We start from the raw sequence: 17,233 nt of genomic DNA on the forward strand, positions 1-17,233 counted from the left end.
CTTGATTTAAAATGACTTTTTTAATTATATATTTTGAAGCATATGAATAAATTTTTTGCAAAAACAATATATTTAAATATATATATATATTTATTTATTTATATATTTATATATAATATTATCATAAAAATTTGTTATATAAATTAATAAAAAAAATATTAAATTAATAGTTTTTTATAATTTATATACAAAAAACTAAATATATATATATAAATAAATTAAGAAAAGTAATTAAAAAAAATCATCTAAGGAAATTATTTTTAGCTATAAGTAAAGAAGTGTGTACAGTTTTTTATACGTCACCCTTACTTCCAGGAAAGACATTCCAGAATCTCAAAGTTTCATCGCCGGCCCCAGTAACAATTGTCTATCCATCCGGACTCATCGCCAAATATAAAACCCTGCACGAATGTCCTGTTAATGTGGTAATTTTATCCATTTCAGGCACACTCCATATAATAATTTAATTCTCTGAATACCCGTGTGTGCTAACTAATTCATTTAAATTTTTACTAAAAACCAAATTACAAACCTAACTTCCTGTTTCTATGCATTCCAACTATTTTCCCGTTAAAATATTCCAGAATCTAATCATTCTATCTTAAGTTCCTCCTCCAGAAACTAATAATCCATGCTAATGTGGGGACCAAGCTAATGCCTTTACAGCTGCGTTATGGTTAGTGAATTATTACATTGGCTTATTCGAATGCTTATTCCATACATGAAGCCTATTATCGTTTCCTCCTGATGCCAAATATTGTTCGTCAAAAGACCATTTTAAACCACATACTTCTTATTTATGGCCTATATATTTTTATTCGAATATATTTTTGCTTCGAATATCTCTTATTAATATATTCTTATCGCGAGAACCTGATGTCAATATATTTTAATTCCTATTTTTTGTTTTAAATGAATAAATTTATTTATTATAAATAATATAATACCATGCTAATGTTCCTACTCTTTAACTATGTCCTGATAAAACTCTTAATTATTCCATTTTAACATTATCCCATATTTCTACATCTCCTGTATTTGTTCCTATGGCAATTAAAGGATTTTAACTACACCAATTCACAGATGTAACTTCATTTACTCTTCCAAAATCACACAATTTAGTTACTTTAGAAGAGCTGGCACTATTTATTTTTTAAATTAATATAAAAAAAATAAAAAATTACCTCCATAAATAAACACATGAAGTCAAACCTACTGCAAGTACATTCTAACTTGACCAATCTATAAGATTTAAATAAAAATCATCTTATAAGGCAGGCGCATCTAGAACTTTATATGGAGCTTTTGAGATTTTACGAATGTTTCTAATTTTTGAACAACATGAATCGTGAATTGGATTATGAAAAAACTCATTTTAATTTAAGGGCCTAAGTATTTATTTTTAAAAATTATATAGACTTGGCTCATTTTTGAATTTTAATATATTTTGATTTTTAAAAGGACAATATATATGCTAAGGATCTGCTAACTTATGGTCTTTTATTCCTAATACATAGTTTTTATATAGTTGAGAAATTGTAATTTGATTTAATTCTACTTTATCAACTGAATTCTTTATTTGGACACCATCTGCATCAATGTTGCTTGGGTCAAATTAGTATGAGTTTTCATTATATTCATGTGCTTGATATGTGTCTAATTTAGAAGTTTTTCTATTCGGAATAAAACGGTCCATTATGTTTGATTTGTTGCTTGGCTTTTATGTTTAAAGGTTGGCGTTGTAGATTTACTAAAATTTTTATTTTTTGAAACTGATATCAAAATCTTAGGGGATAGAACAATCTGTTGTGGAGGATTGGTTATTTTCATTTTGATAAGATATTGGTTCACTATTTATTTCTAAAATTTAATCTTTTTAATTCATTTAATTTTCTTTTTTAAATAATAATGTTTTTTTCTTTCTTTTTTTAGATTGTTTTTTTTGGAAATATTTTGTTTTTTGGCTTTGCTTTAATTATATATATATATATATATATTTTTTATTAATTTATCTTGATATCTATTGATTTTTTAAAAAATAGTTTATATTTTTTTATATAATTTATTAGTGGTTGAATTAATAAATTAATTAAAATATAATCAACAATTTCCAATGATTAAAATAAAAAATTAAATAATATAATTGTTTTTTTAAAAATACATATTACTTATTAAAATTGTTATTTTATTTTTCTCTAAATTTTTAAAAAATTCAATAAAAAAATAAAGGACATAACACATTATTTCTATTTTATTTTTTGGCAATTGTAGTTTATTAAAAAAATACAAAAAAAATAATAATATTAAAAATTAATATTTGCGTTTTGTTAATTTATGATATTTTATAAATTTCTTATATAAATTAATTATATATTTTCTATTTTATAATAAGTATATGCATTTATATTTTTATGAATAAAAATTGAAATGTATTTTTTATTTAATTTGAATATTTTTTTATAGAAAGATAAAATATATATTGATTTGTTTTCTATAAAATAAAAAAATAATTAAAAATTAATCTAAAAATAGATGATTTTTGTGAATAAAATAAAAAGAATATGAAAAAAAATATAAATTAAAATTTAAATTATTTTTTTATAAATATTTAATAAAAAAATATGCATAAAAAATTTAGCATATGCAAAAAATACTTTTCTATAATCAATATTAATATTATTATATATATTAAAAAATTATTATATTTATAAAATCTAGTGTTTTTTAATAATAAATACAAAATAAATTTTTTATTTAGAAATATTTTAAATGTAAGGAAATAATAAAAAGAAAAATAATAAAAAACAATATTTGATGCTATTGAAGATGGTGATGATGATCTTTTCGATTAAATTATGGCACAAAACCCTTAATGTGTTACTAAAAGGAATATAAATGGATGGACTCCTTTGCATTAAGCAGCGTATTATGGTGAAGAACAAATGCTTTTAGAATTACTTGAATAAAAACATGAAATAAATGCAGTATGTAATGATGGAGACACAGCTCTTCACTATGCAGCTGCTTAAGGACATTAAAATATTATATAGGTTTTAGTTTAAAATGGAGCTAATTTATTAATAAAAGATAAAGATGAATAAACACATAGAGATGTTGCAGAAAAAAAAAGATTAAAGATTTTATCGAAAACATAATTTAAAATCCAGTAGAAGCCTAAAATTAAATATCTGATGAAGAAAATTAATACTCTGATGAAAATGATTAAAATAAAATTGAAATAAAATAAATTTAAATATAATAAATTATATATTTTATATATAAATTTTTATTATAAATATATAAAAAAAAAATATATATATAATTTTAGTTTATTTTATTTTATTTTAAAATTATTTAAAATATATATTATTATATTGAATATATTAATATAAATATATATAAATATATATATATATATATATATATATATATATAAATATATATATATATCTCTAAATATATGCTTATACTTAAAGAATTATTTCCTATAATTTTTTTTAGCATATTATTTTAAAAGTAATAAATTTTATAATAAACATATTAAAATATATTTTTAATTTTACCATAAGAATTAAGTTTTTAATACTTATACTTATTTATATTGCTTAAGTTTATATAAATTATACTTATTTTTTTTAGGATTTTGAATTATGAATAATTTAAAAAGTTCATCCCTATAATAAATTTTGAATTCTACCTCATAAAATAAGTACAAAACTTTTTAAAAAGAATATTTTTAAAAATTTACATAATATATAACATTAATAAATTTTATTTTTTTAAAAAAGTAAAAAAATAAAGTTATTAATCCAGAAATTAATGTTTTCATTTATTTATTATTTTATAAAACAACTTTAAATAAAATTAAAAAAAATAGAAATTATTTATACATTTTAAATTTATTCTTTTTATTTTGAAAAATAATATAAATTTTATTTTTAATTTTTTCTCTATTAAATAATATTTATTATTAAAAATTTAATTTTAATATCATTTTATATTTAATTTTTGCTTTAATAATTATTTAGCAAATTATAATTTTTTAATTTTTTTACTTTCATCTAAATCGTAACATTCTTAATAATTAATGTCGAAAATCTCAACATTTTAAAATTTATTTTAAATATGAAATTTTTTAAGTAAATATTTTTTATTAAATCTATTTTAATTACCAATAAAATGATAAGGTCCGTTTATTTCAATAATTAATTAATGTGAAGGAATATAAATATCGCAGTTGTAAATAAGAAACTATTTTTCAACTTCAAATTAAACATTTAATTTTTTCAAAATATTTATAATTTCTATAAAAAAGTTAGAAGTATTTAAATCATGTACATTTTTTTGAACTTCAGTATTTTCTAAATTTATTTCATTTTCAAATTAATCATCTAAAATACTTAAAGTTAAATAAAAAGATTTTTTCATTAATTATTTTTCTACACTATTTAAACTAGGTTTTTTTAAAGTTTAGATTATTTTAAACAATTCGTCCTTTTAATTTTAATAAGTAATTCCAGGAATTTCACCATTAAATATATTCATAAAAAATACAGAAAAAATATAGAAAATATTTGCATATAACTCTTCATTTATATATTAAATATGGTTAATAAAAAAAGATTTAATTTATAAAAAGAACTGCTTACTAATCACAAAATCACTGAAAGCATAACTTTTAATAATGCTAACCATATGCCAATATTAAAACTATTAAAATGAAAAATTATTTAAACATGTAGAAATATGTTTTTGAAATAATTAATAAAGTTCTGAATCACAAAAGTTTAATTTTGAACAAATAAAAAATAAACCTGCTATTCCATTAAACGTAAATTAATCTATTATTGTCTATTGATTATATAAAAGAAGTTGTTATATAGTATTTTATATCAATAAATTTTAACTTTCATTATTAAATTATGTTGAAGCAGTTAGTATTTTAGTAAAAACAGTTATTTTATCTTAGAAATTATATTAAAATTCATATTGAGGCGGTAATTATATATAATTAGGATTTTAACGTAATTTCAATGCATTTTTATTATCTTCTTAAAATAATTAGAAAATTTTCATTCTTATCTTCAAAGGAATATCAATTAAATAATTATATTAGAATATATTATAAACATTTCTGGAAGTTAAAATATCTTATTTTTAAATAATTTCAATGCATATATTAAATAGTTCACTACTTTTTTTTTAAATTATAGATAAATTCTTGCAAATTAAATCGATAATAACATGGCTAAAATTTGTATTTTATATATTATTATGTGATTTTTATTTTATTGAAAGAACATAATTATTAAATTTATTAAATTAATTTGTAATAATCGCCAATATTATTATTTATATTTAATTTTAAAAATTTTGTATATTACTAAAGTTTGAAGATAGTAAAACTGTGAATTTATAATGAATTTATTTATAATTTACTTCTTATTCTAGTCCAAGTATATTAATATTCAAACTTAAATAGGAATAAATTTAAAGTATTATCTTAATATTTACTTTTTATGAAATAATGACATGTAATTTATTTATCAAAAGATTTCTTAGTTTGTTGTTTTTAGTGAATCTTGTGTTAGATTCTTAATTTAAATAAATGCAAATATCAGTAATATTGCTAAAGTCTATTTTATTATGTTCATTGTGAAAATACATCTTGTTCATTACAACATTAGTATTTAATTTATGTTTACAGCAAAAATACATTATTTATCTCATTTTTTTTAATTCAATATTCCATTCGCATTCATGGTAAAAAATGGAAAGAATCAAATTTTATAATACATTTTAATATGCTTAGTGCAAATATATAGGCAATTGCTCGTATAATTCAAAAATTTATATCAAGTTATCAATTATTTTATTTGTTAAATTAGATGTTATTTATTTTTAAGATGCATTTAAATATAAGCAATAAATTTTTTCTCTAAAAACAATATCCATAGTTTTACTTTCAATATTTTTTTTTATTAATTCAATTAAAACATTTTGGAAATCTTCTAATAGATAATATTTATCATATTTTTTATTTATAATAAAATTTGTTTTATGGTTGTAAAAATCTAATTCCTAAGAATTTTATGGAAATATAATTTCATAACTTTCTTTTCTAATTTATAAAGTGCAAAATAAATTTTTATTTATTTTAAATCTTTTAAAGTTTTAAATTAATTTCATATAGTTTCTTTAAAGCATTTTTTAAAAATATTTTTTTTATTAATATCTAGATTTTTTAATTTAAAAGATTGAAATATATTTTATTTATTTGTTATTTTTATACATAAAAAAATAATAATAAAATAATTTATATTAAAACTAAATTCATTAAATAAAATAAGATCAATTTCAAATTAAGTTATAATAAAAGAAAAACAATATTATTTTATTATAAAAATATATTATATATATAATTATTAAATATTAATTTTAATATGAAATTTATAAATATCAATTAATTTAACATTCTCTTTAAATTTTTATATATTTAATTTCTTTACATAAACTAGTTTTTTTATTTTATATAAACGCATAAATATATAGTTTTTTTTACTTTTTATTTAAAAATGAAATAACTTCAAACTTTTCTTCATGGACTTCTAAATCCAATTCATAAAATTAATTTATATCCTCAAAATATTTATCTTCTCATGCTTATTCGGCAGTTTTGCTTTACTAAAGGTTTATATTAAATTTATATATATATTTAAAAAAAAAATATATAAAACAAATAATAAAAATAAATCTTAAAATAAAAATGTTTGCAATAAAAATTATATTTCTATTATATGTCTTTACTATTTAAAATTTCAGCTAATATTTAGTCAACCCAAAATCTACTATATATAATATGCTAATTTCTTAATTTTTTAAAAAACCAATATTTTTAATGATCTTTACATAAACTCATGTATAACTTTTAATCTAAATTATTTGTTTTTAACTCTTTATTAATTAAATATGATAAAGAACATCCATATCATACAGATATGATAATATATTATACGTTTATTGATTCCCATATTTCAGCAACTTAAATTATGTTTTAATGATTTACACTTTCCATAAGCATTATTTCATTATAAAACATTTCCTTATTTTATTTTTCTATAAATAATTTATAAAAAAATTAAATACTAAATAAATCTTTTTGATATATTTTTTTTTAATAAAAATATTTATTTTATCACTGAAGCGAAACTTCAAAAATCTAATTTCATATAAGAGTATATGCTTATTTGAATTTTTATTTAAAATATAAAACAATTTTTAGATTATTTTAATTATTCACATAAAGCTATTATTTCTAATATTTAGCAACTAATTAGATTATTTTAATTTATTCTATCTTATGGTTACTAAGTTTAATAAAGTAAAAATATTAAATCACAATCCAAATAAATTTTTGAACTAATTATTATTTAAAATGCATTTAAGTCTATTTTTTCTAGTAAAGGTAAATTAATCATTTCATTATAACTTTATTCAAAAAGCTTTATTTAGAAATATTTTTATCATAATTATATATAGTAAAATAAAAAAATATTGAATAATTTATAAATTTAACTGATATGTAATGTTAATAACAGAAAATTTATGCTTCAACATAATTTTAGTCTTCATTCCTATTTAAGTGTTATATATTGCTTTTCGAAATATCTGTTGACAATAGTTTAATTTAATTTAATATATAGTCAATATATAATTTATAAAAATGTATATAATTTTTATCATTTAACATATAAATATGAAAATTAAATTTATTTAATTATTATAAATAAAGGTTTTATTAAAAAAATATTATTGTTCTTAAAAATGAAAATATTATTGTTCTTAAAAATGAAAATACTTAAAAATTAAATTTTAACAGGAATATATAAATATAAATCTTCTAAATAAAAACTCATAATATTAGATAAAAATAATTAGTTTTAATTATTATGATTATATTTTTCAATTAATAAAAAAAAATATATTTATTTAACTTTTTAATTATTATATTTATTTTAGGTTAATAGTCTATTTTTATTATTATAATCAATATCAATAATAATTAAATTGACATTAAAGCAAAAAATAAATAAAATGCAAATCATATATAAATATTTTATTTCACAAAATTAATTATATATTTTTATATTTTCTATAGCAAATTTTTTTATTTTTACTAAAATATATTAAAAAAGTAATAAAGATTAAACAAAAAAAATGGAATTTTCAGAAGTTGGAGAACTTAATTACATAATCTAATCGTTTAAAACGATAAATTTATTATAAAATTAATCCAATATTTACTATGATAAATACAAAAACAAATAATTGGATACAATTATATACGAAGAACCATTAGATGAAGAAATTGCAGAAAAAAAATACGAAAATTTGATAGAAAATATGATTTATAATAATGGCAAAAATTAATAAAATGAAGAAACTTTAGATGATATTTTATAGGAGATAAAATAAATAGTTTCTAAAAATTAAGAACTTTAATATTAAATATAATAAATTGAAGAAAATATTATTTAAGAGAATAAAACAGAAAAAAAAAATATATAAAAAGAATAGAATATAATTTAAAATTCTCAACAGTTAGAGGAAAATGAATCAGAAGAACAAAAATAAATAAAAATAGATACATAATAAAATTATGCAAATAATTCCGAATAATCAAATAAATCAACAGATTAAGAAACAGGATATTAAACTTCTTATCATCCTCTAAAAGTTGAAGGCATTTTTTACCCTTTTTAATAGGGTCAATAAAACAATGAAGAAAAATTCGAAAAAGTCACTGAAAATGAAATTTTTTAAAGCTTCAATGAAGTCACACTTAAAAAGATTTCGCTTCTTAAACTATATTAAGAAAATGTAAATACATATATTTTTTTTTAAACATAGTATTTAATCTATAAATATTAATTTTTTTTATTTAGAAAAACGAAAAAGATTTTGTAACTAAAAGATAAATTACAGGTTAAAATATAAAAGAAATAAAAGTAAATAAAAATATATAAAAATTAATAAATTAATAATTAAAATAAAATAAGGTATATTTTTTTGGAACAAAGTTTAATTTATTAATAAAAGCTGATAACTCTATTCAAATTTTAGAATTTATAAAAATTGCAATTGAAGAATATTTATAAAATTCAAACAGTGACAAATCACTTTTAAAATTTCCGAAATATCCTAACGGTAGAAAACTAAATAAAATAAAATATAATTTAATAATATAAAGCCTATGAATTAAGATTATAGGATGAAAATTCACATAAGCCTGATTTAAATATTCCTGCTTTTGACTATAAACGAACTTTAATCCAAACAAATTTCGATTAAACTGTTTTGGTTGAAAATCCAAAATTTTAAGAACCTTAAACTAAAATACAAGATACTTTGTAAAAAAAAGTAGAAATTCCTAAAGGGCTTATGCTTTTGGATATTGAACTTGTTGATTTTGGATTGAAAACTATGATTACTATGAATGAAAAACTTACTGTTGCGGATGTCGTTTAATATGTAATTTAGAAAAAATATTAAAAGTTTTCGGTTAAGGATTGTATTGTACTTTGCTTGGATTAATAAGATATGTAATATAATGAAGTTGATATCAGTACACCTTTATTATAATTGGATTCGACTAATATATAGGTATATTTTAAGTTAATTTTTAAAAAAATAAAAAATATTTAGATAAAGAAAAAAATGTATGCAGATGAAAGTAAACCTTAATAAAATAAATAGCAATAAAATTAAATTAATGCATCTTTTCCTGAGTATAATCATATTGTTTAACCTATTAATGATTATAATTTATGTTAATATGAGGAATTTTCGGTAATTAAGATAAATAATAAAGGAAAAAAATAAGAAAGAATTTTAGGAATTGATTAATATAAAATATAGAATATAAATAAAAATATTTAAAATTAGAGTGTTGGTAAAATTTATTTTCTTTACTTAATTTTTTTTTTTTAAATAGGTTTTCTTGATAGAATATTTTCTGATCCTTAAACTTGTACTAAAAATCCGTTTAGATTAATTTAAAATCTACAAAGTATAATAGAATTTGATAATAAAGTTATAATGAAAGTTATTGATAGTCAAAATAAAATTAAAGAATTAAAATATGTTATTGATAATCAAAATGATAAAATTAGATTGATTAATAAAATTGAAGGTTTGTTATAAAGGTAAAATAAAAAATTAATAAAATATTATTTATTTCATAGGTAATAAAAAAAATAACAAGTTTTTTAAAGCTATTAGACAACATTAAATAGATAAAATAATTGAAATTATAAAATTATAATTAAAGGTTAATATATATAATAAAATAAGTAATAAATATTTTTAGCTTAACTATTTAATTCAATTTATTATTAATGTATAATTTTTAACAAATAAAATTATGAATATTTTTCATTAACAATAATTTAATTTGATATTTTGAATGTATTTTAAAAACAATTATGTAAATAAAAATAAAATAATTTAATAAACTAATTGTTTAATAATATATTTTTACAATTATTTATATTAAGCAAGTTATTATTTTATCTAAAAAAAAAACTAAGTAAATAGCTGATTAAAATAAAATTTTAAAATATGTAATTTTTAAACATCAAAATTATTTAATTAAAAATAAATATTAAATTTTAAATATATATAATAAATATAAGTAAATAATTTAATATTTATTAATAAAATTATTGCAAGATAGTATATATAATATACATAAATTTAATTTAGATAACAAAAAATTTTTTAGTATTAATTTAATTTAGATATCAAGCAATTTTTTTTAATAAAAAATAAATAATTTTAATTTTAAATAAAAAATATATAAATTTTTTATTAAATTATTGATTTTATTATAAATTTAAAATATTAGATTTTATTTAAAGATTAAAAAAATTAAATAAAAAAGCTAAAATGATTAATTTAAATTTTTAAATTGTAATTTTTCTTATTTATAACTATATTTACTATAAAAGATTTTAAAAGTTTATTTTAATTTAATTATTCTAAAAGTTATTAATTAAAATAATAAAAATAAAAAAGTTAAAAAATATATGTAATAAAAGGTATTTTTCCTATTTATTTTCGAGAAGTAGAAGTTTTTATTCAAGCATATTATTCTTTAATCCTTCAGCTAGTTATCCTACATATTATGAGCATCCAGCACTTGAACCTATCATTACTTAATATATTGTTTCATATGTTATTTCTCCCGCTTTTTGATGCCACCTAAATTTAAAAACATTAAATCAAAAATTAATAATTATATATATTTTGTTTTCTTTCATATAAAAATTTAATTAAAAATTAATGAAATTAGCAAAATAAATAAAAAATATTATGAATTTAAATATGAATAAACAAATTAAAATTAATTTATTTTTAAAACAAAAATAAATATGTATATTTTTTTTAAAAAAATTCAATTGTTTGGTATTTTAATAAAATTCCTTAACAAAGTTGATATTTTAAAGCAGATAGTGACCCAAAATAAAGAAAAAAGTTAAACTTTATTATTTTCATATTTTTTTACCATTAAAAAGCCTAATGGATAAAATTACGATTCTGAGGCATTTATATGTATAGGGAATAAAGAATAAAGGTAAGAAATTATAAAGAAAATAATATAATATGAGTATTTTTGAATTTTTTAGGATTTTTCTAAATATTAATTTAAATTTATAATTTATTAATTATTTTGTATATTTTCTTGATTATTTACTGTTTCTCGATTCAATTGTTTTTCTTTTTCTAATTATTTTTATAATTGTAATATTTATCTTTGCATTTTCGAATATTTAACAAAGCTATCAGTATGATTAAATTGTTCTGCTTCTGTTTAAAGTTATTATATTTAAGTTTCTAATTATTTTAAAGGATTCTATTTTTGTTATTCTTATGTTTGCTTTTTTATCTATAATTATTATATTTAACTTTTCGTAGTCAAAGTTAATCTTTCAAAATAATTATAATACAAATCTTATACTAAAAATACTGTTAAAAACTAAAAAAAGAAATAAATCATATTATTATTTTTATTTTAAAGATTTCCTTTTTTTTACTATTTTAAAATAATAATTATAATATAATTTATTTTTTTATATTTAAAAATAAAATATTAAATATTAAATAAATTTTTTTACTATATAACAATTTATTTTTTTTAAATATAAATTATGAAAAAAATTAATTTAAATCAATTTTAATGAAATATTTTTTGAGTGCTTTGAAAATTCAATAAAGTATTTTAATATTACATTGTTTCATATAAATTTTATAAATTATTTTAAAAATTCTAAATCTAAAATTAAAATATCTATTCAAAAAAGTATTTATATAGAATTAACTTAAATAAATTTTCGAAAATCGCTTTTTTTTTATTTAGTTTATTATTATAACTGTTGCTTTTTTTAATTGAATTTTATTTTTAAGATTGTAATATATAGGTGTAAAACATTATTCATTTTTAAATTTGAGATTGTTTCACATTTCTAGTGACAAATAATATTAATATTTAAATATATAATATATTTATATTTTTATAGAGTTTAATTAGAAAAATATGCCTTATGTATAAATAGAAAAATATGCCTTATGTATTGTCATAAATAATAATAATTATTAATTTTCATTATCTTTAGTTTAACCAAATTTTATATTAAAATTAATATGTATAATACATTTATTTCATACTTTTTTTTTTTTCTTAAAATTGTTACTTGTGTTTCTTTCTTATTCAATATTTGAACTTAAATCTTTAAAATATTTTTAATTTTGGATAAAATATTCTTCTGATTAATTATTATCTTCAATTACTTAGAGATTTTATAATCAATTATTTTTGAATAAATTAATTTAATCAAAAAAATTTTTTAATTACAAAAAATATTAATTATAGTTTTTTTATAAACAAAAACTATTTTTGAATATCTTTTTTCAAATTATATGATATAATTATTATGTTTGAATATTATTTAAATTATTTTTATATAAAATTAATTTATTTGAATTAAGATTACTGTCACATTCTTTTATATATTACATATTATAATTTATAATTAAAACTATTATTTAATTAATATATTAACATATTGGAATAAATATCCTTATATTATATCTATAAAACTATATCTCTTTATTTTTAATATTATGACAAATCTCCTGATTTATCTTAATATTAACTCTAAAATCCAATGAGTATTTATCTCAAAATTTTACTACTTTTATTCAAATTTTAAAATTAATCTATTCAATATAATATTATATATAAAAATTATATTCATAAATTTATAAAAAAAAATATAATTTATAATTTAGCAAAAAAAAATGATATACCTTTTCCTTTAGAAATCCGATAAATGCCAATATTTATATGAGAATCATTTTAATGTATATTTCGTTTGGTAAAAAACATTCTTATTATATAATACTAAGAGTTTATATCAAACTTTTAAAGAAATTTTTTTATAAATTAATTTAATTTTTTAATAATTTACCAATAAATTCTAATATTTTCGTTTGAATCTTAATGTAATTTATTAAAAACTTTAACTAAGTATTTATATGAAAATTTTTATTACAAATCAAATAGAGATTATTTTTTGTTTATTAATTATTTCATAAATATATATATTTTTCTAAAAAATTTTATTATAATAATTTTAAATTACTCTTATGATATTAATAAATATATGGGAAAAAAAATTCAAAGTATCTAAATCCTTATAAATGATCAAAATAATGATGGTGTTTGTTTAAAAACAAAAATATTTAACATGTTTTTAATAAAAACCAAAAAAATAATTAATATTTAATTTATGTAGCCAAGAAATAAAAAATCTGATTATATTCTTTATAATATAGCTTTATTAAATTACTGTTCTTAAATTTAATTATAAAATAGATATTGCTAATATATATATATATATATATATATAATTATATATATAAAAAAATATATTTTTAATAAAATATTTAATTATGATTTATTATTATCAATCTTTTTTATATATATATTTATTAAAATTAATTTTAAATATATTTTAAAATTACATATATTTTAATAAAAGATATATTTCAAAAAATTTATTATTTAAATAAATTATGGTTTTTCATATTTACAATATAAATTTTTATAATAAAAATAAAAAAAATATTATATTATGAAAATTAAGCTATTATTAAATAAAACAAAAACTAATAAATATATTATTTATAAAAATATTAAATAGAATTAAAACAAAATATTTATATAAGAAAATAAATTTTTAATTTCTAAAAAATTAATATAAATTATAATATAAATATTTTCTTTTTCTTGATTAAAAAAAGATATACATATAAAAATAATTAAAAAAAAATATATAAATGTTTAAAAAAATAGAAGACGTAAGTAACATTAATCCCCTTAATAAAACGGCATAAAAAAAACTTAGGGAGAAAATAATAGATGCATTTCCATTATTGGAATCGGTTTTGGATGATTTTATGCCCAAAAAATGCACTATAAATAGTCAAAAGTTTTATACTTAGGAACATAAATATGAATTATTTTGGGTTGAAAAATTTCCTGCATTCTTTAAAAATGATAAAGAGGACGAATTATTTCCCACAGTTAGATTGATTCATATGTACCCCGATTTTTTGCCAAGAATGTAAACGGATTCAGGTGCTATTAAATTCATTTTAAATGGATCAAATGTAATGTCTAAAGGTTTATAGACATAAGGCGCATTTATTGATGAGTCTGTTTAAAATAGAAGTATTGTGGCTGTTTATGCATAAGGAAAAGAACATGCTATGGGAGTCGGGAAGTGTACTATGAATGCTTAGGGTATCAGGGAAGCTGAAATCGGAGAAGGGATTATTATGTATCATATTATTGGAGATTAATTATGGCTTTTATAAGAACCTAAAAAAAAGTGATTCTAATATTTTTAAATAATATTTTGTTATTTTTAAAAAATAATATATTTTTGACTTTTTATTTAATTAAATTTTTTTCAATATAAAATATATAAAAAAATATTTATATAAAATTTTTAAAAAATAAATTTTCTTAAACTTATAAAAAGATTAAAAAAAACTTAATAAATTAAAAAAAAAAAAAAATTATTAAATTATTTATTTAAATAAATATAATTAAAATTATTTTTAAATATTAAATTAATAAAATAAATATAAATTAATATCTATTTAAAATAAAAATTAAACATATAAATTATAAAAATTTTATATATTAATGAAATTGAGTTTATTCATTATATTTAAACTAAAGATTAATAATATTAATAAAGAAATATAAAAAAGAATTAAAGATATAAGTAAAAATATATTATTAGCTAATTAAAATATTAACATGTTGTATATGAGGATGTTTTCAATACATAAAAAAATATTTTAATTGAAAACATTTTATAACAAGGAAAAATATTTTTTTAAAAATATAACTAATTAATATTTAATAGATTTATTTTAAAAACCATATTAATGAGATAAAAATAATATCTATATTATTAAAAATTTTTAAATTAATATTAATTTTTTAATTAATTAAATAAATAGTATAACTATTCAAATTATTCTGCTATTTTTAAATTTTTATAAAACATTAAATACATTATATTAATGAATATTAAACATAATTTAAAAAATAAATAATCTTTTAAAATTTTATATGCTCTTTTAATTTTTTATAAAATCTTTCGATATTTTATAATAGATAAATATTATTTTATATTACAATTGTCTCCAATCAATCATAAAATTTTGAATAAAGGTTTAACAATATATTTATTTATATCTAAATAATATTTTTATTATATGTATATATTTTTTTAATTTAAAAAACTTATTTTAAGCTGCTTTGTTGTAATTATTTTCTATTTTTTGTTATTAAAAAATTTAATTTTATATTTTTGATTTAAACTATTAAATTTTATTTTAAAGCATTTTAGCTTATTTAAATTTATTATTTTCTTAAAATTCATAGTTATTAAAATACTGTGAATAGAATGATTATTTTTGTTTTCTGTATTTATTTAAAAAAAATAAAAAATTACAATTTATTATTAAATTTATTATTTTTATACTATTTTTTGTATTTGTTAGATTTATTTTATATATAATTATTCCCAATTATGTTTTTATTTAATTATTCTTCAACTTCTTATAAATTTGATTTAGTATTAAACTTTAAAACATTTTAATATTAATAATAAATAAAAAAATATTTTAAAATAATAAATTTAAGAAAATTTTACTTTTTATATAAATAAATGCTTCTGAAATATCAGATATATATGCTTTTTATTCGTAAATGTTTTCTTAATTAAATAATTTACTGAAATTCTCTAAAACATTAATTTCTAGATATAATAAATATATTGATGCTATTTTTTGGACCTATGCTTTATTAATATTAAATTTGAAATTGATAATTTTAAATGAATTTTGTAATATTTATTAATATAAAAATATAAATCGAATTCTAGAAATTTAAGAGAGTTGTAGATATATTACATTAATATTTTTCTAAAAACAAAGTATTTTTATTTTATTATTTTATATTTATTAATTTAAATTTAGCCTAAAATATTAATAAGTAATGATTATTTTAAATTTTAAAATAATTTTAAAAATACTATCTTAACTTTTAACATTAATTATTTTATCATTATTATATTTATTTAATTTAACTAGCTTAATTATTATTTAGCTTAAATGTTTTATAATATGATACTGTTTATAGAATAAAAGTATATGTTTCTTTTTAATTGTGAATGTTTAAAATACTTGAATTAATTTTCTGTAAATAATTATCAAATATTAAACATTAAATAGAACCTATTTAAAAACATAGAAAAACTAAAATAAAAACAGTATAAAAAATATATAAAAATAGATTGTTAATTAAAAATATTATATATAATTATATTTTAATAATTATATATAACAATAAAATTAAATTTATATTTATAATAAATTTTATATTATTTTTATTTAGTTATTAAATTATTATTAGAAAAACTTTAGATTTTAATTTTAATTATTTTAATATTTTTTTCTAATTTTTTTGTTAAAAATTTGATATAAAATAGTAAAAATATAAGTATTATTTGGATTGGAGTTAGGGTTAAGGTTGGGGTTGGGGTTGGGGTTGGGGTTGGGGTTGGGGTTGGGGTTGGGGTTGGGGTTGGGG

The 17,233-nt window shown here is 15.7% G+C and overlaps 3 protein-coding genes across 3 annotated transcripts, besides 27 other annotated features; 2 read left to right on the forward strand and 1 right to left on the reverse strand. All coding sequences in view use genetic code 6, as the record gives it.

The window, feature by feature from the left end:
* Positions 1-66: 66 nt before the first annotated feature.
* Positions 67-120: a microsatellite.
* Positions 70-112: a microsatellite.
* A 121-nt stretch (positions 121-241) lies between the features above and the next one.
* IMG5_047050 (hypothetical protein) lies at positions 242-1,696 on the reverse strand (the record flags this gene model as incomplete). Its single annotated transcript, XM_004037597.1, has 3 exons — positions 242-896; positions 948-1,142; positions 1,185-1,696. 3 exons carry the CDS (start codon positions 1,694-1,696, stop codon positions 242-244), a joined length of 1,362 nt encoding a protein of 453 aa, XP_004037645.1.
* Positions 806-843: a microsatellite.
* Positions 807-843: a microsatellite.
* A 1,480-nt stretch (positions 1,697-3,176) lies between the features above and the next one.
* Positions 3,177-3,217: a microsatellite.
* Positions 3,218-3,223: 6 nt separating this feature from the next.
* Positions 3,224-3,265: a microsatellite.
* Positions 3,266-3,359: 94 nt separating this feature from the next.
* Positions 3,360-3,450: a microsatellite.
* Positions 3,387-3,462: a microsatellite.
* Positions 3,463-7,803: 4,341 nt separating this feature from the next.
* Positions 7,804-7,857: a microsatellite.
* A 973-nt stretch (positions 7,858-8,830) lies between these two features.
* On the forward strand, positions 8,831-10,436 carry IMG5_047060 (hypothetical protein; the record flags this gene model as incomplete). The annotated part of the gene is made up of 6 exons (XM_004037598.1): positions 8,831-8,880; positions 8,946-8,985; positions 9,271-9,531; positions 9,946-9,952; positions 9,995-10,205; positions 10,245-10,436. 6 exons carry the CDS (start codon positions 8,831-8,833, stop codon positions 10,306-10,308), a joined length of 633 nt encoding a protein of 210 aa, XP_004037646.1. The 3' UTR covers positions 10,309-10,436.
* Positions 8,990-9,037: a microsatellite.
* Positions 10,437-10,650: 214 nt separating the features above from the next.
* Positions 10,651-10,689: a microsatellite.
* A 119-nt stretch (positions 10,690-10,808) lies between these two features.
* Positions 10,809-10,875: a microsatellite.
* Positions 10,869-10,926: a microsatellite.
* Positions 10,870-10,918: a microsatellite.
* A 465-nt stretch (positions 10,927-11,391) lies between the features above and the next one.
* Positions 11,392-11,456: a microsatellite.
* Positions 11,457-11,713: 257 nt separating this feature from the next.
* Positions 11,714-11,753: a microsatellite.
* Positions 11,754-12,086: 333 nt separating this feature from the next.
* Positions 12,087-12,179: a microsatellite.
* An 887-nt stretch (positions 12,180-13,066) lies between these two features.
* Positions 13,067-13,126: a microsatellite.
* Positions 13,127-13,279: 153 nt separating this feature from the next.
* Positions 13,280-13,334: a microsatellite.
* Positions 13,287-13,366: a microsatellite.
* A 579-nt stretch (positions 13,367-13,945) lies between these two features.
* Positions 13,946-13,982: a microsatellite.
* Positions 13,956-14,007: a microsatellite.
* Positions 14,008-14,370: 363 nt separating this feature from the next.
* Positions 14,371-14,413: a microsatellite.
* Positions 14,401-14,958, forward strand: IMG5_047070 (hypothetical protein; the record flags this gene model as incomplete). Its single annotated transcript, XM_004037599.1, has 1 exon — positions 14,401-14,958. One exon carries the CDS (start codon positions 14,401-14,403, stop codon positions 14,956-14,958), a length of 558 nt encoding a protein of 185 aa, XP_004037647.1.
* A 178-nt stretch (positions 14,959-15,136) lies between these two features.
* Positions 15,137-15,208: a microsatellite.
* Positions 15,163-15,244: a microsatellite.
* Positions 15,245-16,581: 1,337 nt separating this feature from the next.
* Positions 16,582-16,619: a microsatellite.
* Positions 16,620-17,171: 552 nt separating this feature from the next.
* Positions 17,172-17,233: a microsatellite.

Source organism: Ichthyophthirius multifiliis, assembly GCF_000220395.1.
Source record: "Ichthyophthirius multifiliis unplaced genomic scaffold scaff_1120509250080, whole genome shotgun sequence".
Classification (NCBI taxonomy): Eukaryota; Ciliophora; class Oligohymenophorea; order Hymenostomatida; genus Ichthyophthirius; species Ichthyophthirius multifiliis.